This window comes from Heptranchias perlo, chromosome 4 (genome assembly GCF_035084215.1).
Source record: "Heptranchias perlo isolate sHepPer1 chromosome 4, sHepPer1.hap1, whole genome shotgun sequence".
In the NCBI taxonomy this organism is placed as follows: Eukaryota; Metazoa; Chordata; class Chondrichthyes; order Hexanchiformes; family Hexanchidae; genus Heptranchias; species Heptranchias perlo.
In genome coordinates, this window is record NC_090328.1 from 33,518,242 (window position 1) to 33,541,160 (window position 22,919).

Consider the following 22,919-nt stretch of genomic DNA (forward strand, 5'->3'; position numbering starts at 1 on the left):
TTTATCCCTACTTTCTGTTTTCTGTCCATTAACCAATCCTCTATCCATGCTATCAACCCCAACCCTGTGAGCGCTTATCTTGCGTAGCAACCTTTTATGTGGCACCTTATCAAATGCCTTTTGGAAATCCAAATATACTACATTCACTGATTCCCCTTTATCTGCCCTGCTAGTTACATCCTCAAAAAACTCTAATAAATTTGTTAAACACAATTTCCCTTTCACAAAACCATGTTGACTCTGCCTAATCATATTATGATTTTCTAAGTGCCCTGCTACTACTTCCTTAATGATGAATTCCAGCATCTTCCCAATGACTGATGTCAGGCTAACTGGCCCGTAGTTCCCCGTTTTCTCTTTCCACTCCTTTCTTGAATAGCGGGGTTACATTTGCTACCTTCCAATCTGCTGGGACTATTCTAGAATCTAGGGAATTTTGGAAGATCAAAACCAATGTATCCACTACCTCTGCAGCCACCTCTTTTAGAACCCTTGGATGTAGGCCATCAGGTCCTGGGGATCAAGACGATCAGCGAAAGAGTCAGAGACGACATGAGGAAACATTTTTTTACGCAGTGAGTTGTAATGGTCTGGAATGCACTGCCTGAAAGGGTGGTGGAAGCAGATTCAATTGTAACTTTCAAAAGGGAATTGGATAAATACTCGAAGGGAAAAAAATTACAGGGCTATGGGGAAAGAGCAGGGGAATGGGACTGATGGGATAGCTCTTTCACAGAGCCTCCTCTTGTGCTGTACCTACTTTGATAGTATAAAAGGATTCCAGACAACTGCATTAAGTATTTCTGCACTACTATTCAAAATGCCTCATTTGAGGGCATTGAGGAGGGCTATTAGCACATGTAGACCTGTATCCCAGCAAATGTCAGAAGAGGGCAGAAGACTATGGGAAAAATTAAAATGAAGATGGAAAGTAAGAGTTTAAACAGGGTAGAGGAGCAGACTGATTTAGGAGCACAGATACACAAATCACAAAGTAGTAATGCTGGTTAATAAGACCATTAAAAAGGAAACCAAGCACAGGGATAGAATTGAAAAGCAGAGAAGTTATGCTAAACTTGTACAGAACCTTGGAGCACTGCAAACAGTTCTGGTCTCCACACTATAAAAAGGATATAAAGGCACTGGAGAAGGTGCAAAAAATATTTACTAGGATAATACCAGAAATGAGAGGTTATACCTATCAGGGGCTCTTTTCTCTAGAAAAGAGAAGACTGAGGGGTGACCTGATAGAGGTCTTCAAGATTACGAAAGGGTTCGATAGGGTAGACATAGAGAAGATGTTTCCACTTGCGGGAGAGTCCAGAACTAGGGGCCATAAATATAAGATAGTCACTGACAAATCCAATACAGAATTCAGGAGAAGCTTCTTCACCCAGAGAGTGGTAAGAATGTGGAACTTGCTACCACAAGGGGTAGTTGAGGCGACTAGCATAGATCCATTTAAGGGGAAGCTAGATAAACACATGAGAGTGAAAGGAATAGAAGGATATGTTGATAGGGTTAGATGAAGAAGGGTGGGAGGAGGCTCACATGGGGCATAAACACAGGCATGGACTTGTTCGGCTGAATGGCCTGTTTCTGTGCTGTACATTCTTTCTAAACCTTTAGTGTTTGCAGAACCCTATCATTCAGGAATCGTGTACCATTGAGACTAACAGTATTGCAATAAATGTAGGGAAAGCTTCTGGCACTTTCCAAAGCAAGTTTATATGGTACAGCTCCAGTTTTCAGAATTATAATAAAAATACTAAAAGGATATTTATTCCTTAATTAGCGTCATTGACAAAATTGAAATTAGTGATTCTACCATAATTGATTTTCAAAGACAAGTATCTATTTTATTAAAATTGCATGGAATAGAAAATAATAGATACCCATGGATAATGGACAGGTCATAACCTGATCACAAGATTCAACGAGAGCTCCCATATCTTGATCAGACACTGTTTGTGGACCACACCTTTCAATCTTCTGTATTTCTATTTGCTTTTATCTATATACACTCAATTGTGATTACACCAAAAAAAAAGGTGCTTCCACGGCTTTCAGGATGTGTATTTACATAAAAGCAGGAACCACTGTGGTGAAATTCCTCAAGTTGACAATTTTAGTGAGAAAAAGTCAGCATGGGTACAAAACAGGAATCCTGTTAAAATGAATTGTCAAGTGGGTTTTTAATCCATCCCTCCCCTGTGATCAAATATTTTACCACAATATCTAGAACTGCTGTTTACTCCCTAATTGCTTGCCATTTCCCAATCTTGCTGTTCTTCATTATTGACTCTATTTTACACTGCTTTTGTTTCTTGTTTCTCTGTGCATCACACCACTGAATTCTTCAGCTTTACATTTTCTCACTTCCGAAACTGAAGATAATTCCACTTAGTTCAGTTTATCCACAGATCTACATCTGATTTCCTCTTTCTTGTTCAATACATGCAAGTCCCAATGTCCCCATGTATGTCTGTCCCTCTGCTTCCACATTCTCCCAACCTGATGTGCCTGCCTGTGTCTGTCCTTTCTGCCATGCCTCTGTAAAGTTTCTTTAGATCCTGTTCTTGATCATAGCTGGAGTCAGGGAATGCTAGTGGGAGGCAAAGTTGTACCAAACCTTCCTGTAATGTAAAATCAGTCCATCCTTGCCATACGGAATAGACTAAGTTTACATTGTAAGGTAGGCGAGGATAAGCTTGATCTCCCAGTAGCTTTTCCTGACTTTGAGAGCAGGACTGTGCTGTCATCTAAGAGGTAGATTTGACTAGAGGGGCAGGCAGGTAGATAAGGTAACAACTTTGATATCTCTGCCATGCATCCACTATTTTCTATAATCCATAATAATGTGGAATTGTTAGTAGTTTAATTTCATTTTCAGTCCTTCTTTGTTATCTAGGACGCTGTGTAGTTAATGAATGGTGATATCAATAAATAAGGTGTAAAGATTGTGACATAATTACCTATAAATCCGTTTAATTTTAATCCCCCCACCCACACTCAGAGTTTTAGAATTCTTACTGTCAAGGCTGCCATTTTAAATATAGGTTGGCCATGCTGACAGCAGGTTCCCACCCAATTGCACCTCTTTCACAGACATTCTGGTCTGTGACTCTAGCTGATCTGAACCTGCAAGAATTAAAGTGGTATTAGAGCAGCACATTTAAAAAAACATATTTTCATTATAAAAACACACTGCTCCTTTTATTTAAAAAAAAATCAATATAAGAACAAAGTTTCAATGGTTACTGAACAGTTTGAATTGGCATAAAGAGAAGTTGTAATTGGCTCACTTCTGCTGTCACAGGTAACAGTTTCGTGCAGTGTCAGAACCTATTAGTTGTTTTGTACCAAAACTGCTGCTGCAAAGGAAGGAATTAAGGGCAGCAGATGAAACTGAATATTTTTTATTAAAAAAACCCCATGTTCAAATACACATAATGAATGCAACTTCACCTCAAACCAAAGCAAATCCTGTCTAAACGATTGTCAACCTCAGTGCCGTAAATCTTCATCACAAAAAAACACTGGGTAACAATCATCTTGGAATGAATCCTGAAGATGCTTCATTGTTCTTAGTCCGTTTCAATGACTCAACTTCTTGTCTAAGTTTTCCTTGATGGCATCAAGAAATTCTTCAGTGTATACGTAGTGCTGCCGGGGTTTTACACTAGCAATGGAGGAAATTACAGCATGTTAATAGAAACTTTCAGCAGCAAGTTTTGAGCATTCAGATCCTTTTCGACTCAGGCACAAACAACAGAATTTGACCTTTACAACCATATCCAGTTTGAACTGGTGCCCATTGTTCTGTAACATAACTATTACAACCGACTACTCCCTCTGGCAGGCATGAATACTCCAGCAATTCTAAACCAAGAGATTGAAATGAAGGAGTGGAGCAAATTGCATTTAGGCCTAATTTAGATTATTCCTCAAAAGAAAAACACACACACAATTTTGGTTTGTCACTGCCCTGCATGTGTTACATGATTTTTGAACATATGCCAAGCTGCTTGTTGAAAGGAGTAAGCGACTTTTAAAAAAAATACTTGATTTCTGTCCAACTCCTTTGCTGTCTATGTCTGATTTCTTTGACTGTATGATGCAGATGGATTTTGAAACCTACCTTTCTCTGTTGCTATTGGTTATTCATTCTTCATTGGTACTTTTTGCTACTTTTGATTCGCTCACATTTAGTCAATTGGTTACTAACAGATAAGTGATATTTGAGCTAATCAAGATCTTTTGCCCCACCGATATGTGTTTACCGTATCTATATACCATCTAATACTTCAAGATATTTTGATGCATTCCCTAATTAACTGCCTTCTATAAGGCTCAAGAGTCTCTCAACTCTTCTCATAGCTCATCGTTCTTGGGATTGCTCTTGTCGCCTTTTTCTGAACTCTTTCTAATGCCCGTCTATCTTTTTGTAGTGCAGTGCCCAAAATTACATTATTTTAAGTGTGGTCTGACCAATGCATTGTAAAACATCATAATTTCTAGTCTTATATTCTACTTTTAGGATACATAGCCTAGCATTTTATTAGCTTTTAAAAAAAAAATTTGTCACACTGTTCAGACATTGAAAGTGATGTAGCAACCATTACTCCCAGACCCCACTCCTTTCCATAGATGCTGTTACACTGCCCTTATCGGGGTGCTTTTGCTACCAGTTCCTGACACACAGGTCCGGTGCATGCAGACATTCCCATGTAGATTGGCAGTTTCACCAAGATTTGCTGCGGGAAAACCTGCTTTATCTTTCAGTTGGAACCCTCTAAGATCAATGTAAGAGCAGATTAACTATACCTGTGCTAATTCAATTCCATTCATTGTGTTCCATGTCCCACATTTTTTAACCTATGTATAATCATTTCATTTATCGGTGATAAATTTAATTTTCTTTGTGTTTCTCCAATTGCCTCTACTTCTCCCTCTATTTTTGTGTCATTAGTAAATTTGATCAGTTTCCAATTAGTTTCAGTACTCAGATCATTAATGTAGATTAAAAACAATAAGGGTTAAATCACTGACCTTATGGACCCTTATGCACCTCTCACGAGCATTCCCTCATGCCTGCTCTAAACCTGTTTCTTATCTAATCACATATCTTAATTTGGATTCCTCTGCTTCTAGTTTAGATAGAGGCCTTTTAAATTGATTTGTAGATTCAGCATTAACTGCATTTTTATTTTATTTTTAAAAATTAGTAACTTACTTCTGCAGCCCATGAATGCAAGCTGCTAAGTCCTTTGTCATGATACCACTCTCCACAGTTTCTACACACACCTGCTCCAGTTTGTCAGCAAACCTAGGAGAATGTAATGTAGTATAAATGACAGACAGTTGTATCACAATGCAACGGCAACATGATCCTTCAATGCATCATGTCACAGAGTGGGAGCAAATGAGTTTGTGGGCATGATTCTTAGATGGAATGCCCGATTTCAGCAGCGTACTCTGGGAAATGCTATGAGCCAGACCAGGTGCTTTCTTGCATACAGGAAGAGGCAACTGGTAAGGCAATCACACTGCACGACTCAGCTCAGTTGCTGTGCTGGCAAAGACCTGGCTATCTTGGTCAAAGCTGGTCATTGGGCCTGAAGTGTCCTAAAGTACTGTTTGCACTAAATTATTTTGTGATTATTTGCATTCAAGTCCAAAATACCTGTTACCCAAAACCACAGCAAATAACGAGGGGGGCTTGATGGTGTAAGTAGTAAGGATTGGGATAAAGAAATATTATACTATAATAGATCTAGTATAAAATGACGGTTAAAGGTTTTTTAAAACAAGTGGTTGGCTTGATGTTACACATTGGTAGAAATTGGCATTATATCTCCAATTCTCCAGCTCAAATGTGCCACTGTAGAAGGTGCAGAAAATTCAGACCCTTTCAAAAGGGAGGGAAACGGAAAAAAGAGAGGACATAGTGAATGCCCAGAGTGACAGCAGAAACATGTAAGATTTATTCAAAAGAAAATTAAAAAATGTAATTTGATTTTCATTGGTTTTAATAGGGTGGTTTTTTTTGACAAATGTTATTCCTTTTCCTTCTCCTCTCCTGAAGGCATTGATCTCTGATGGGAAAGCAGCTCGACTTGCGCAGGACACCCTGGACAGGTGTGAGCCTAGTCAGCGATTTTGACAAATATGGGGAGGCGCCACAGCTGAGTCCGAATCCACCGTCACACGATGCCCACACACATGCACTTTCCAGCAGGGGTCACTGGACTGGTCAGAAACCGGAACCTTAGCCCAGAAGTGCTCAGGCTCCTAAGACAGTAGCTCTACTTTAATCCGTTAAAAAGACTGAAAGAAAAGCAGTAGCGGCACTTGGAATTACCATAAAATCCAGCCTTGTGAGAGTTAATGCTGGACAAAGGCTCCCTCAGTGTCAGATACAAGAGCAGAGTTTTCCCACTACTGCTCACTAGGTGAAAAATTCCAGTCTTGTCAGTGTAATATTCTGTGCAGTCATGTTTTCACTGTAAACTAGTGGATATTCTCAACTCATTGTGTCCTTCAAGAAATACAAAAGACTCACTGTTTAAGTTGCTGACTGCCATCGAGTTTCGCTCTGTGCTCTAGCCCCCGAGACCAGGCAAAGATACTGGCGATTGGGTTTGTGCTAGTGGCTTTGCCCTGGTGTTAGAACAAGACAAAAAGAACAGCTTACAGTCACATTATGGAGTGCTGACCATAGCCTGGGTTAGTACTTCAAAACAAAACTATGATTCGCAAAATGTTCGCGCACCATTCACACGCACAGGCATTGCACATGGGGACAAGACCAAGGTAAATCAGGACCAGGGTGCACAGATGTTGCTACAGCCCCATTTTAAAGTCATACATTCTATCCTTAATTTTATATATCCCATTATAAATTCCTATGTCCACATTTATAATGGATACTGCCTATGTAAACATGTCACACTATAATTATACCCTCCAGCCAATGGTGATGCTGCAGCATCTCCACTGGAAGAAGAGTATAATTACAGTGCGACAAGTTTCCATTATAAATGTGGAATTTATAATGGAGAAGACAATAGGATTTTTTTTTATTATTCATTCATGGGATGTGGGCATCGCTGGCAAGGCCAGCATTTATTGCCCATCCCTAATTGCCCTCGAGAAGGTGGTGGTGAGCCGCCTTCTTGAACTGCTGCAGTCCGTTTGGTGAAGGTTCTCCCACAGTGCTGTTAGGTAGGGAGTTCCAGGATTTTTACCCAGCGACGATGAAGGAGCGGCGATATATTTCCAAGTTGGGATGGTGTGTGACTTGGAGGAGAACGTGCAGGTAGTGTTGTTCCCATGTGCCTGTTGCCCTTGTCCTTCTAGGTGGTAGAGGTCGTGGGTTTGGGAGATGCTGTCAAAGAAGCCGTGGCAAGTTGCTGCAGTGCATCCTGTGGATGGTACACATTGCAGCCACGGTGCGCCAGTGGTGAAGGGAGTGAATGTTTAGGGTGGTGGATGGGGTGCCAATCAAGCGGGCTGCTTTGTCCTGGATGGTGTTGAGCTTCTTGAGTGTTGTTAGAGCTGCACTCATCCAGGCAAGTGGAGAGTATTCCATCACACTCCTGACTTGTGCCTCATGGATGGTGGAAAGGCTTTGGGGAGTCAGGAGGCGAGTCACTCGCCACAGAATACCCAGCCTCTGACCTGCTCTTGTAACCACAATATTTATGTGGCTGGTCCAGTTAAGTTTCTGGTCAATGGTGACCCCCAGGATGATGTTGGTGGGGGATTCAGCGACGGTAATGCCATTGAATGTCAAGGGGAGGTGGTTGGACACTCTCTTGTTGGAGATGGTCATTGCCTGGTGATTGGGTTTGTGAGCAGACATTAGATTTTTAATATATTACCAGTTGCTCCCATGTAACATTGCACATGGAAGGGACAGGGTCAGATGAATTGCAGTCTTCAGGTGAGTGGGGTTAGAGGGTGAAGAATAACTGGACCAGGGATGAGAGAAGACAGTGATACTGGATGTCACAGGAGGGCAGTAGTAGAAGGTACAGCAAAGTTAGAAGGTGGTTGACGAGAGGGGGAAGGTAGAACAGGGTCGGGGGGTGAAGAAGAGGATGGGCAAAGGATATGAGGTATGTGGAATGGGAGGAGAGAGGCAGGGCGAAAGAGAGGTGGGAGGAAGGGAGAGAGAAAGTGGGTATGGAGGGAGAGATAATGGGGTGAAGGGAGGGAGAAATGGTGGAGGGACAAAGGGATGAGGGAGGGAAGTGCAGCTCCTTGGGTTCTGAGCCTTCAAATCCCTGGGCTTTCATCCCATTGGCAGGAAACAATTGCCCGGATGACTGAATCAGCATAAAAAAGGGCCTTGGAATATATGGGCCACATCAAGCATTGTTGGGACGGGGTGGGTGGGAGGTGGGGGCAGGAGGAGGATTCCAAACCAGCAAGAAACAAAACAAACAATTTAATAAAAACGACTGGGGAAGACTGAATCCAGAATCGACTTTTCTTCTCGTACAATGCAGTCCCAGTGCAAATCTTCACACCATTATTGTCATTCTTGTTATGTGAAATCACTGTAATGACTCCAGTATACAAGGTGTGAATGAAATTCCATATATTCGTCCAGAAAAATAATTATAGTCACTGGATGAACCACGCAGCTATGCTACACATGAGCACATACCTCAGAGTACCTCCAAATCCAACTAATGCTTGTGTAAAAAGGGCAGTAAAATGACAGACTGAAAGCCTATACAGGTGAGACAGGAGTATTGAAAAAATGTGCAACCTCACAGGTATAATAATGGACATCTGGGTTAGAAATAATAAACATATTCTGCCATAAGACATGCTGTTTACAGGGCTGTCCTTCACATAAGGATTTTGTATAGAAGACTAACACAAGTAGAGCAGGGCAAGGGCACAGCTGCAGAGTGGGTAGAGACATAGGTTCAGCCCTGCTCTGCTTAACTCCTGATCTGAGCCACTCCAAGCAGTGAAATGCTGAGACTCTAGTGTCTTTGGGCGGTCATCTACAGGGGTACCAGCAGCAGTCTGGAAGCAGGCTATGTGCCTGTTTTCTCACATATAGAGGTATCACAACAAGTCAAAAATTTAGAGGGAAGAACTTATAATATTTCCATAAGAAGAAAGTTTTAAAATGTAAACAAACAAACCGAACTGATTTCAATGACTTTGTATATATCTCATAGCATTGCTGCAGTGGTTTATGACATTATTCAATGTCACAATCATAGCAGTCACTTGTGACACGCTGATACTCACTTTAATTTCAATTACAATTGGCTCCAGTTAAAAGAATCAACCAGCATTAGGTCTTAGCCTTAAGTATCAGTTGAAGTAAGATTTGAGTAATTTAAAAATAACAGAATTTAGAAATTAAAACAAAAACACAAACGCCATGAGGTGGTGACCTCTCAATCAGGTCGCCCTTTTTACTACATCTACAAGGTCAGATGCCTAGTTTCAGCTGTCAGGGGAGACGAATGGATAAAACATTCCATACTGCATTATCTTCTAGCTATCATAGGCAGGGTCACTGACCTTCTGGTGCTCTCTGTAATGGCGAGTAACTGTTCCATGAGCTGCCTCAGCTTCAATTGTTTTCCCATCTGGACAAATCAGTACCGACGTCATCAGCCCAAGAGAACCAAAACCTGCAGACAAACAATTTCAATGTGACAGACTAGACAGAACATTAGTCTACACAGCCTAGTATTAGTGGGCCTCTCCCCAAAACAGCTTCAAAATACGTTACTGCCAACATAAATTAAACTCAAAAGTAGTTTTCACACAGCACTCGGCTAAACGCTTGCTTAAAATAAATTACCACCAACTCAAGGATTTGTAGCAATTCTAGGCAGTTTCTTTTTTTTGTACATTTTCATGCTCATCAAGGCGACGGATATTACTGCAGGAACGTGCCATTTCAGGCGCTAGAGATGATTGTTAATGTGCCTGCATTTGTTGGCCCCTCATGAACTTGGCATTCTCATCTAAATCCCAAGGAATTCCAATCCTCACCACTTTTTACGGTGCTATTTAAATGGCAGCAGGAACCAAGAATAATGAAGGAAGTATTGGCAGAAAAAAAAAGCAAAAATGGCAGGCTACCCAGCAAATAATGCATTGGGCAAAATGCCGCTAAATGTAATTCGAAATTCAAAATAAACAAATACTTTTACCAACAACTCCAGCTGTGATCTCCCTTTAAGCCTACTTAAGGTCCTAGGACTCTTTATGTGCCCATTTAATATGGGCAAGTTGTGTGCAGCAGCTGAAGCCTTGCCCAAAGTCAGGAGATTCAGTGCGGGATCCAATTTTAATAAACAGCTGTTTGAAGGAGACTCGTGCATACATGCCTGCAGTGCTGCCTCATTCAGCCCTCTGAAATTGTGCATTGCAGAATGTAGTGCACAGTGAATCAGCCACATGCCCAATTTTATGTCCCATGCCCATCTCCAGCAAAAGCTCCTCACCACCAACGGAGCCTCACAAAATTTACCCTCAGTATCAAGCACTTCCAGGCCTAAAATAGAATGGTTACAATGCAATACTTTTTCCACTCTGCTCCAGCAATATGTCTCAGGCTCAAGAAGAACACCTCATATTGTACCCGTGTAGCATTTTTCCACTTCCCCTACCAATCATCCTGTGGCATTCAGGAGATAGTTAATTAATGCAGAATTAGGTGCAGTTTTGCGCTGTGGTTCAATGACCACTAGGGACCAAATTGGGACAGAACCCTTATAATCAGAAAGATGATACATTCACCCAAATCAGTCTTGAGCTAGATTTGGATCTGGGTCCAAAAAGGTGAAAGACTGGTGTTTAACCCACTGCATCATATTATCCTCAGGTCCAGTGACATTTTCTGCTGACCTCATTAAATGAGAGAAAAATGCCCATGCTTTCCATATCAATGCATTTACTGACAGTGTTCGAACAGCTTATGGATTTTTGTTTGTCCTTACTGCTAAAAATAAAATCTTCACAAATTTAGAGCTTCCAGTTCTTCTCTCCCTTCCCCCCTCCAACGTCTGCTACAAAATATATTTTAGGAAAGTAAGCTCAGCAATAAGGGCTCAGCAGTGACTGACTGCCACACTCATTCACATCTACCGCAGAGACTAGGGGCGTCATTTTAACCCTCAAGAGGTAGACAGGGGAGGGGGGGGTGGGTAGTAAAAACTGTTGATTTCATCAGCGGGACTGCAACCCGGCTCTAACATGCCCACTTCTGGGTTGAACCCAGGTGCATTTGGATGTGCCTGCGCATCCGTAACCTGGAAGTCGCATCCCCTATTAATGCCACCGGGCGGATCATTAAAGGGGCAATTTACCTACTTACGGTAGGTAATTTTTTGTGCATTCTGAACCAGAAATGAATTTGACCTTGCTTGCATGGGTTTCCCATGGCTTCTCAAACTCGCCAGTGAAACGGAGGCGAGATTCATGCAGAAATTGATTTGGCCCTTTAAACCTGTGATTGACACATCTCAAGAAAAGCTCGGGGATTGCAGCTGGTCTCTCAGGCAAACATTTGGCTGAGAGTTGTTTGTGTTGGGTCCCTATTCACTCTTCCAGCCATCACTCAATTAAATAAACTGAAAATAATCAATTGTTAACATCCTGAATCAATGTGAAGTGTGTGCACAAGCTTATATTTTTAAGAATGGTGACAAGATCTGCAGTCAAGTTACTTGAAAGAATCATAACATTTAATAAGAACTTGGCTGCTGTGCTAATAAAAATCATAGAATTCCAAATGTGTTTCCAATTCTCATCCATTATTTGCCTTTGTGTGGTCCATCTCTTCCCTTCTTTTTCTGGCTTTCTCTCTCTCTCCATCTTTGGCAATAGGTTTTCCGTAGATATTTATTACAAGCTCGAACTCCCACAACTATTTGTGTTTCTTCCCATCCCACTTCCAGTAAATACCTCATCCCTTTCTCTAACTTTCTCCTTCTCCATCATATCTGCTCTAATAAATCTATTTTCAATACCAGAGTTCCTGAAGCTCCTTTTTCCTCAGCTGAGTCTTCCCTCAGCAATGGTTGATAGGCCCTTTGATTGAATCCGCCACATTTCCCACATGAAGCAGTAAATAACTGCCAGGGACATCAGTTATGGTTTTCATCTTTTAATGCTAGTGCTGGTGCTGTTAGGAAGTTCAAAAAATGAATTTAACTTATATTGCACTGATCATGAAATTGCTCCTCTCCTTCTCTCCCTCTCCCTTCCTCCTGCTCCCTCTATATTCCTCCCCTACTCTTTCATTTTCCCACTCTCCTCTCCCTTACCATCTTTCTCTCCCCTCATCTCTCCCTCACCCCACCCCTTCCCTGTCCTCACTCTCTATCTGTCCTCTCTTCCCTCCCCATTCCTCCCCCTCACTGCCTCTCCCTTCCCTACCCTTCCTCTCCCCCTCATTCAGTTTGCGTTCTCTGTTCTTACAGTCTCCCTTTTCTCTCCACCCTCCACTCCCTGTCTTGGTTCAAATCTCCCTTGATTGACGTGAAAAGTTGCATTGGTTTTGACTCCCCATGTGCGATGCCATGGGAGATCAACAAGCAAGAACTGCAACCAATGAAAAGAAGCATCTCCCTAGCAGCACCACCATTGCATCACTTTCTACATCCCCCGGTAGAATAATAAACGTGGCCCCCCACCCCACTGAGCAAAGATTGGGAACCAAGCCAATGAGTACATATCCAGAAACAACCCCCCAAAAAAAGACCATAAGGTCAAACGCATCCCCACAGCATATGACCACAAACACAGAGCAGAAATTCCAGGTTAGGACAACAACAAACCTTCTCCTCCCCACCACTTAGCAGAAATTCTGGCATAGGATCACAAACTCTCATTAACCTTCAACCACCCCCATCTCAGAAATTGCTGATTAGGATATTAAACCAGCATTCCGAGGCCTCGCTCAACAGTCGAGATCCCACCCACACCAATTGTTGAGACCCCCTGCCAATGGCCTATGGCATCAGACCCCACCCCCACTGTGTCCTCCATGGTCCACAATCTATCCCGCCCTCCTCTCCGATTCCAAACTGCTTTCCCTCCTGACAGACAGCCAGTTTGTCAATCTGGCGCAAGGGAAACCCGGAAGTGAAATCAATTGCCTTTAATTGAATTGCGATCGCAGAATCCAGCACGCTAACTCAACTTCCAGGTTTCCCATGCGATAATCTACCCATCCACTCAGTTCCTGGCTCCATGCAAAAATCATGCCCTAGGTTTCTGCTTATTACAAGAGCTTGGACTTGGCTGACTGGAAATTCTTGCAGGGCACATATTTGCCACATTTGCTGAGAGTAGTAGCCATGACCATAAACTTGTTCATTAATAATAAAGCAGAAAAATGAGTACCACAAAGCTCCATAAGAAACAATTGTGAGTAGTAGGAGGATGAAGCTCAGCTTTATTCCTCATTATAAACAAGTGCATTTAATGTCAACAGATTCTCAAAACCATGTTTCCTGTTGATATCCACACATACAGAAGTAACACTATTTTAGATTAAGGGATCCTTATTATAATTTCACTTCTTCTTCATGAAAGTGACTTCCTTTCATGTGAAGGAATGAAAACCCTCTAGCTCATCCCTGCTGATGAGTAACAAATAGACTAACGGAGAAGTATGGACTACTTCGAAACATCAACTACCACACAAGGTTTTGAAAATTATTTGCAGATGAATACAGCATTAACTATAGCAACTTGCATTTACATAGGAACATAGGAACAGGAGTAGGCCATTCAGCCCCTCGTGCCTGCTCAGCCATTTGATAAGATCATGGCTGATCTGTGATCTGTGATGGGCCTTTGGCCCATATCCCTTAATACCTTTGATTGCCAAAAAGCTATCTATCTCAGATTTAAATTTAGCAATTGAGCTAGTATCAATTGCCGTTTGCGGAAGAGAGTTCCAAACTTCTACCACCCTTTGTGTGTAGAAATGTTTTCTAATCTCGCTCCTGAAAGGATAGGATAATGTACCGCTGTCACAGTCACAGGCGATGTCTTTTATGACTTTAATTAGGACCATTTTGATAAAATGGGACAATTCAATTTGATTCAGTTCAATATGACTACCAACCAAATGTAATAATACAAACTGCAGAAAAATGCAGAACAGGAAACACTGATAACACAACAGGTCAGAGCTTTTAACAAGTGAAAAGACAGGTTAATGTTTCAGGAGGAAACTCTTGGTCAGAAGTTGTGATGAGGGGTCTCCACTTGAAATATTATCTGCCTTTTCAGATGCTGTCAGACCTGCTGTGTATTTCAACATCAACAATGACAACAACAACACCAACAACTTACATTTATATAGCGCCTTTAACGTAGTAAAACATCCCAAGGTGCTTCACAGTAGTGTTATCAAACAGTGCTATCAAGCGGCACTTACTCACCAATAACCTGCTCACCGATGCTCAGTTTGGGTTCCACCAGGACCACTCGGCTCCAGACCTCATTACAGCCTTGGTCCAAACATGGACAAAAGAGCTGAATTCCAGAGGTGTGGTGAGAGTGACTGCCCTTGACATCAAGGCAGCATTTGACCGAGTGTGGCACCAAGGAGCCCTGGTAAAATTGAAGTCAATGGGAATCGGGGGAAAACTCTCCAGTGGCTGGAGTCATACCTAGCACAAAGGAAGATGGTAGTGATTGTTGGAGGCCAATCATCTCAGCCCTAGAACATTGCTGCAGGAGTTCCTCAGGGCAGTGTCCTAGGCCCAACCATCTTCAGCTGCTTTATCAATGACCTTCTGTCCATCATAATGTCAGAAATGGGAATGTTCGTTGATGATTGCACAGTGTTCAGTTCCATTCGCAACCCCTCAGGTAATGAAGCAGTCCGTGCCCACATGCAGCAAGACCTGGACAACATTCAGGCTTGGGCTCATAAGTGGCAAGTAACATTCGTGCCAGACAATGACAATCTCCAAGAGAGAGTCTAACCACCTCCCCTTGACATTCAATGGCATTACCATCGCCGAATCCCACACCATCAACATCCTGGGGGTCACCATTGACCAGAAACTTAACTGGACCAGTCATATAAATACTGTGGCTACAAGAGCAGGTCAGAGGCTGGGTATTCTGCGGTGAGTGACTCACCTCCTGACTCCCCAAAGCCTTTCCACCATCTACAAGGCACAAGTCAGGAGTGTGATGGAATACTCTCCACTTGCCTGGATGAGTGCAGCTCCAACAACACTCAAGAAGCTCGACACAATCCAGGACAAAGCAGCCCGCTTGATTGGCACCCCATCCACCACCCTAAACATTCACTCTCTTCACCACCGGCGCACTGTGGCTGCAGTGTGTTCCATCCACAGGATGCACTGCAGCAACTCGCCAAGGCTTCTTCGACAGCACCTCCCAAACCCTCGACCTTTACCACCTAGAAGGACAAGAGCAGCAGGCACATGGGAACAACACCACCTGCATGTTCCCCTCCAAGTCACGCACCATCCCGACTTGGAAATATATCGCCGTTCCTTCATCGTTGCTGGTTAAAAATCCTGGAACTCCCTTCCTAACAGCACTGTGGGAGAACCGTCACCACACGGACTGCAGCGGTTCAAGAAGGCAGATCACACCACCTTCTCAAGGGCAATTAGGGATGGGCAATAAATGTTGGCCTCGCCAGTGACGCCCGCATCCCATGAACGAATAAAAAAAAAATTTGACACTGAGCCACATAAGGAGATATTAGGACAGGTGACCAAAAGCTTGGCTAAAGAAGTAATTTCTAGGACCATCTTAAAGGAGGAGAGAGAGGTAAAGAGGCAGAGAGGTTTAGAGGAGGAGTTCCAGAGCTTAGGGCCTGGGCAGCTGAACACATTGCCGCCAATGGTGGACCAGCATTTTCTGTTTTATTTCAGATTTACCGCAGTCTGGTTTCAGGATCAAAATTCTGACAGGGTGCCTGAACCAATGTGTTGCAGACAATGAAATAAAGTTTTTAACGTTCTACTGCTCATTCATAATTATTGCTGCTGTGACAACTCTATTTATTTGAACTCAGAAGGGGTCATTGTCAAGTTAGGTTGATGATTTCTGCCCTTGGGTGTGGAATAGGGCTAGTCAGTTTGACTGAAAGCTGATATGGGAGTCAGGTAGACTGGAGAATAAGCAGCAGATTGCAGGGAGAGGAAGTTCTGCCCTGGGCTTAGGGCCAAAATGCAACAGTTCAGTTTCTTGTGGATGGCAGTTGTACAGAAGATCATTCTGAAAATACAAGCAAGACAGTCCTCCTGTGAGAAATAGTGTGTCAAGTTCATTATTTTCTTTATGTACAGGAAACAAAGTGAAGTTGAATGGAATAAATGAGTTTTGACTTTAACTGTATGTTCATGTGCTGTGAAATAAAGCACATCAAGCCTCATCTCACCAAATGTTTGCTTGGTCCATCTGCAGAATGACTGAAGAAGTAACTGCAAAAGGCACAAAAATCTGGTTCAGGTCACAAGAGGGAATTACTGTTATATCTCCAGGTTATGCTATCATACAAATAGATGTAGGGTAGCATGAAATAAGATACTTAGACTGCTGACGGGAGCGATTGATGTCTCTGGAACCAGGAAAGTATTTACACTTTAATTTACAGTTTTCTTTTTCTTATATTATGCATATACACACACATTATCTGCTCATCAGCATAATCACTATTCACAATGCATTTACCAAAATACTTTTTTTTGCAAATGTCTGTACTTTTCTGCAGATAACCCTATATATAGTAGCCATTTACAAAATAAAGTATTTGGCAAAAGCTTTGTGAATAAAGTGCTGTTAATGGCAAACGCTTTAAGGTAAGCTGAGCCAAATATCAGTTGTCTCTCTTTAAATGAGAATTACCTTGTGCCAGAATGTCAGACTGAACATCTCCGTCGTAGTTCTTACAAGCCCAGACAAAACCTCCTGAGGACTTCAGCATCTGAGCCACCATATCATCGATTAACCGATGTTCATACCAGATACCCAGCTTATCAAACTCTGCTTTGTAATGTCTGTTGGAGCAAAAAGACCAGCCAATAAATGATGAGATGTAGGCATAAACATTTAATAACTGCAATCTCTTCACCCATGTAATAAATGAGTGCCAAATTCTAATAAGATCCTCCGTCTTTACAGTAAAAGACTAAACTATTCACAGTTCATTAAAATGCTAGTATATCAGACCAAGCTCAAAACGGAACTGAATTTGCACAGTAGTGTCCTGGTTAAATACAACTGACTCAAGTTTAATACCTACCTTTGGGACATGTATTGAAGAGCGTTCTAGTAAGGTTTGATATGGCTTCTCTACACTGAGGGAGCTATATATAATTTGCATCACCAGAGCACTTTAACGATGGGAGCTTCTGTAGTTAATCCTCAGGATTTGATTACAACATATGCCCACCTGAAAGCACAATTTACATTTGGTATTCAATGGTAAAAGATCCAGCCAGCTAGTGTTAAATTATTGGCTCTTCTAGGTTACCCTCAGGAACATTACGAATTTTCACACATGGTTGCCTAGCATGACCCCTGCTGGGGATCCTGTGCCTGCACAGTTAAACTGTAGGCAGGGTACAAATGCTCATCAGATTGCCAAGCAGAGATGCACTAATCTGTGCAATTTCAAATCTGAAATGACCACTGTTGGAAGGCAAGAAAAAAAAGAATGGAATGACAAAACTGACCTTTTAGGATTAAGGGTGCCTGGGCTTCCTCCTTTATAAGTCTTTCTGATGAGTTGCCATATGGAAAGCTAATGGCCTGAGAGTTATAGCAAGTGATAGGGGCCTTTATTTTTGTCTTCAGTGTCTTTGGGTTAGGGAGCGAAGAAAAATTTAAGCCATGGATAATGCTCCTCTCCAATGACTGCTGCTGGAAGTTTACATTATGGGGTTTGGGTGAGGACGGGATTACACTCGGTTGCAACACCTCCGTGATCTGATAGTCTGCCGACATTTACTGTCAAGGCTCACGTGAATAAAAAAACACATTTGGATGAGGTACCAGTACCTGTGAAACCGTATCCCAGTAAGAAGTCAACACTGTCAGAGGAGGAAATCAGTGAAAAGATTAAATTAATGTTTTATGCTTAGTGCATCTGCTCTCAACTGTTAAACTGACTTATACTTTCACTTGTTTTCCTGAGTTTAGTGAGATGGTAGGTAGTTAGGATGCTAATGGTCTAGCTTCAATGTTGCTTCTTCCTGGACTGTAAATAATTAGCAATTCGGTAGCTTGTCTCTGTAACTGATAAACATCTCACACGCATTGTGTTGTAAGGTTTCTGATCTTGTTCTGACAGCTGTCAAGAATAAAGCAGAGTAACAGACACCTAAAAAGGATTGTAGCTTTTCCAAGAGAGAAGCTGCTGAGGCAAAAAGATCCAAGAAAAGGCGAACTCAAAATATAGAGAAGTTAGTCTGTTAAGCAGAATACAGAAAGTGAAGAGAAGAACTGAAAAAGGAAATAAGAGGGGCAAAGAGTATGAGCAAAAATTAAACAGTTATCATAAAAGGGAACATTAAAGTCTTTTATAAGCATATAAAGAGTAAAAGGGTAGTCAAAGGAAGGGTGGGGCCGATTAGGGACCAAAAAGGAAACCTTCTTGTGATGGCAGAGGGCATGGCTGAGGTACTAAATGAGTACAATGCATCTGTCTTCACTAAAGAGAATGCTGCCAATGTCACAGTAAAGGAGAATGGGAGAGAGAAATTTGATAGGATAAAAATAGATAAAGAGGAGGTACTTAAAATGTTGGCAGCGCTCAAAGGGTACGGTAGCATATGTTTCTGGACTAGTAATCCAGAGGCCTGGACTAATAATCGGAGATGAGTTCAAATCCCGCCACGGCAGCTGGGGAATTTAAATTCAGTTAATTAAATAATAAAAAAAAAATCAGTAATGGTAACTATGTAACTACTGGATTGTTGTAAAAACCAATCTGGTTCACTAATGTCCTTTAGGGAAGGAAACCTGCCGTCCTTACCTGGTCTGGCCTGTATGTGACTCCAGACCCACAGCAATGTGGATGATTCTTAACTGCCCTCTAAAATGGCCTAGCAAGCCACTCAGTTAGACAATCCCGCTACAAAAAGCCACACAGACTGCAGCGGTTCAAGAAGGCGGCTCACCACCACCTTCTCAAGGGTAATTAGGGGTGGGCAATAAATGCTGGCTCTGCCAGCGACGCCCACATACAATAAATTGAAAAAAAATAGAAAATTAACCTGGTCCGGATGGGATGCATCCTAGGTTGCTGAGGGTAGAAATAGCAGAGGCTCTGGCCACAATCTTTCAATCCTTTTCGGATATGAGTGGTGCCAGAGGAAGAGGGTTGCACATGTTAAATCCCTGTTCAAAGAAGGGGAGAGGGCTAAACCCGGTAACTACAGGCCAGTCAGCCTATCGTCGGAGATGGGGAAACTTTTAAAGACCATCATTTGGGAGAAAATTAAGTGTCACTTGGAAAAACCTGGGATAATAAATGACAGCCAATAAGGATTTGTTAAAGACAAATCGTGTCTGACAAACTTGATTACATTCTTCGATGAAATAATGGAGAGGGTCAATGAAGGTAGTGCAGTTGATGTTCTGTATATGGACTTTCAAAAGGTGTTTGATAAAATGCCACATAATAGACTTGTTAGCAAAATTGAAGCCCATGAGATTAAAGGGGCAGTGGCTGCGTGGATACAAAATTGGCTAAAAGGCAAGAAGCAGAGTAGGGGAACAGTTGTTTCTCATACTGGAGGGGAGTATTCAGTGGTGGCCCCCAAGGTCAGTATCGGGACCACTGCACTTTTTGATATATATTAATGACCTGGATTTGGGTGTAGGGGGCACCATTTCAAAGTTTGCAGATGACACAAAACTTGGAAATGTTGCAAATAGCAAGGATGACAGTAGCAGACATCAGGAGAACATAGAGAGACTGGTGAAATGGGCGGGCACATGACAGATGAATTTTAATGCAGTGAAGTGTAAAGTGATGCATTTTGGAAGGAAGAATGATGAGAAACAATATAAACTAAATGGTACAATTTTAAAAGGAGGTGCAGGAACAGAGAGACCTGGAGGTTCACACACACAAATTGTTGAAGGTGGCAGGACAAGTTGATAAGGCTGTTAAAAAAGCATACTGGATCCTTGGCTTTATAAATAGAAGCATAGAGTACAAAAACAAGGAAGTTATGCTAAACATTTATAAATCACTGGTTAGGCCTCAGCTGAAGTATTGTGTCCAATCCTGGGCATCACACTTTAGGAAGGATGTTAAGGCCTTGGGGAGGGTGCAGAGGAGATTTAGCAGATTGATAACAGGTATGAGGGATTTCAGTTATAATGAGAAACTGGAGAAGCTAGATCATTCTCCTGAGAGAAGAGAAGGTTAAGAGGCAATTTAAAGAGGGGTTCAAAATTATGAATTGTGGAACTGTTTCCACTGGCAGGTGGGTCAGTAAACAGAGGACACAAATTTAAAATAATTGGCAAAAGAATCAGAGGGGAGGTGAGGAGAATTTTTTTCCACACAGCAAGTTGTTATGATCTGGAATGTATTGCCTGAAAAGGTGATGAAAGCAGATTCAATAGTAGCTTTCAAAACGGAACTGGATATATACTTAAAATGGAAAAATTTTCAGGGCTGTGGGGAAAGAGCAGGAGAGTGGGACTACTTGGATAGCTCTTTCAAAGAGCTGGCACAAGAATGATGGGCTGAATGGCCTCTGTACTGTATAATTCTATGATTCTAAGTCAATAACACTGAAGTGGAGTAGCGTAGCGTGTTCATTATTTTTCTGTTATTATACCGAGAAAAGGGGGTAAATTTTAAACCCCAAAAACGAGTGGGTTGGGGGAGGGTGGGAGCTTAAAATAACAGGTTTTGGAGCCGGACCGCATCCCGGCTCCAACACACCCACTTCTGGGTTTAACCCAGGCAGGTGGAGAGCAGACACCAGGACGTTCTGCCCCGACTTAAATCCGGCAGGCCGATACCTAAAACCTCACTGAGATACTTGAGGTATGTAATATTTTGTGAACTGGAATAATAAAACAAATTTGGGTTCCGCCAGGACCACTCGGTTCCAGACCTCATTACAGCCTTGGTCCAAACATGGACAAAAGAGCTGAATTCCAGAGGTGATGCGAGAGTGACTGCCCTTGACATCAAGGCAGCATTTGACCGAGTGTGGCACCAAGGAGCCCTAATAGATTGAAGTCAATGGAAATCAGGGGGAAAACTCTCCAGTGGCTGGAGTCATACCTAGCACAAAAGGAAGATGGTAGTGGATGTTGGAGGCCAATCATCTCAGCCCCAGGACATTGCTGCAGGAGTTCCTCAGGTCAGTGTCCGAGGCCCAACCATCTTCAGCTGCTTCATCAATGACCTTCCCTCCATCATAAGGTCAGAAATGGCGATGTTCGCTGATGATTGCACAGTGTTCAGTTCCATTCGCAACCCCTCAGATAATAAAGCAGTCCGTGCCCACATGCAGCAAGACCTGGACAACATCCAGGCTTGGGCTCATAAGTGGCAAGCAACATTAGCGCCAGACAAGTGCCAGGCAATGACCATCTCCAACAAGAGAGAGTCTAACCACCTCCCCATGACATTCAATGGCATCGCCGAATCCCTCACCATCAACATCCAGGGGGTCACCGTTGACCAGAAACTTAACTGGACCAGCCACATAAATACTGTGGCTACAAGAGCAGGTCAGAAGCTGCGTATTCTGTGGCGAGTGACTCACCTCCTGACTCCCCAAAGCCTTTCCATCATCTAAGTCAGGAGTGTGATGGAATACTCTCCACTTGCCTGGATGAGTGCAGTGCCAACAACACTCAAGAAGCTCGACACAATCCAGGACAAAGCAGCCCGCTTGATTGGCACCCCATCCACCACCCTAAACATTCACTCCCTTCACCACCGGCGCACCGTGGCTGCAGTGTGTTCCATCCACAGGATGCACTGCAGCAACTCGCCAAGGCTTCTTCGACAGCACCTCCCAAACCCACGACCTCTACCACCTAGAAGGACAAGGGCAGCAGCCACATGGGAACAACACCGCCTGCACGTTCTCCTCCAAGTCACACACCATCCCGACTTGGAAATATATCGCCGTTCCTTCATCGTCGCTGGGTCAAAATCCTGGAACTCCCTTCCTAACAGCACTGTGGGAGAACCGTCACCACACGGACTGCAGCGGTTCAAGAAGGCGGCTCACCACCACCTTCTCGAGGGCAATTAGGGATGGGCAATAAATGCTGGCCTCGCCAGCGACGCCCACATCCCGTGAACGAATAAAAAAAATAAAACCTCCTGTGGAGTAATAGTTTACCAATTCCAGCTAAGACTTGCTTCATCTAACTTGGTCTGCCTTCAGAGAAATTGAAAACATATACATGCAAAAGATGGATAGCCATTCAGATCACAAGGGGTATCGTTGTTACACACCCAGATCATGCTGTCGTACAAGTCGATATAGATCTACGTGAGTTAACTCCCATAAAGATAAGATGTTCAGTCTGCTTGCGGGGGTCACTAACACCACTGAAGCAGAGAAGAAATCTTAGGCAGACTAGAATTTGTAACACTCACATTGAATTTTTCACTAACATTAGTGAACAGAGAAAAATACATCGCATTGATCCTTAAGCAAAGTTTATAATCATGTCTTCTGGATCTTCAATTCTAATTTTGCCCAAAATAGCTCTCCATATGCATATTCCCCTTGTTATTTCAGCAATTAGAATAATGCCTCCTTCATTCTGCAATCATATTTATCAATTTTAATATAATACAGATACCTTATAATCATCAATAGTAAATGCCATTTGCGATTCATCTGCCCAAATCCTCCAAAATGTTTCCC

At 42.5% G+C, this 22,919-nt stretch overlaps 1 protein-coding gene across 1 annotated transcript in view; it reads right to left on the reverse strand.

The window, feature by feature from the left end:
* Positions 1–1,833: 1,833 nt before the first annotated feature.
* The window catches only part of LOC137320846 (isocitrate dehydrogenase [NADP], mitochondrial-like), a 79,441-nt gene continuing 58,355 nt past the window's right edge, over positions 1,834–22,919 (reverse strand). The window contains exons 7-11 of the mRNA XM_067982741.1: positions 16,903–17,054; positions 9,559–9,671; positions 6,566–6,663; positions 5,237–5,329; positions 1,834–3,682 (exon numbers count right to left, since the gene is read on the reverse strand). Of these exons, the coding sequence (XP_067838842.1) occupies positions 3,598–3,682; positions 5,237–5,329; positions 6,566–6,663; positions 9,559–9,671; positions 16,903–17,054 (541 nt within the window). The 3' untranslated portion in view covers positions 1,834–3,597. The remainder of the gene's footprint in view (positions 3,683–5,236; positions 5,330–6,565; positions 6,664–9,558; positions 9,672–16,902; positions 17,055–22,919) is intronic.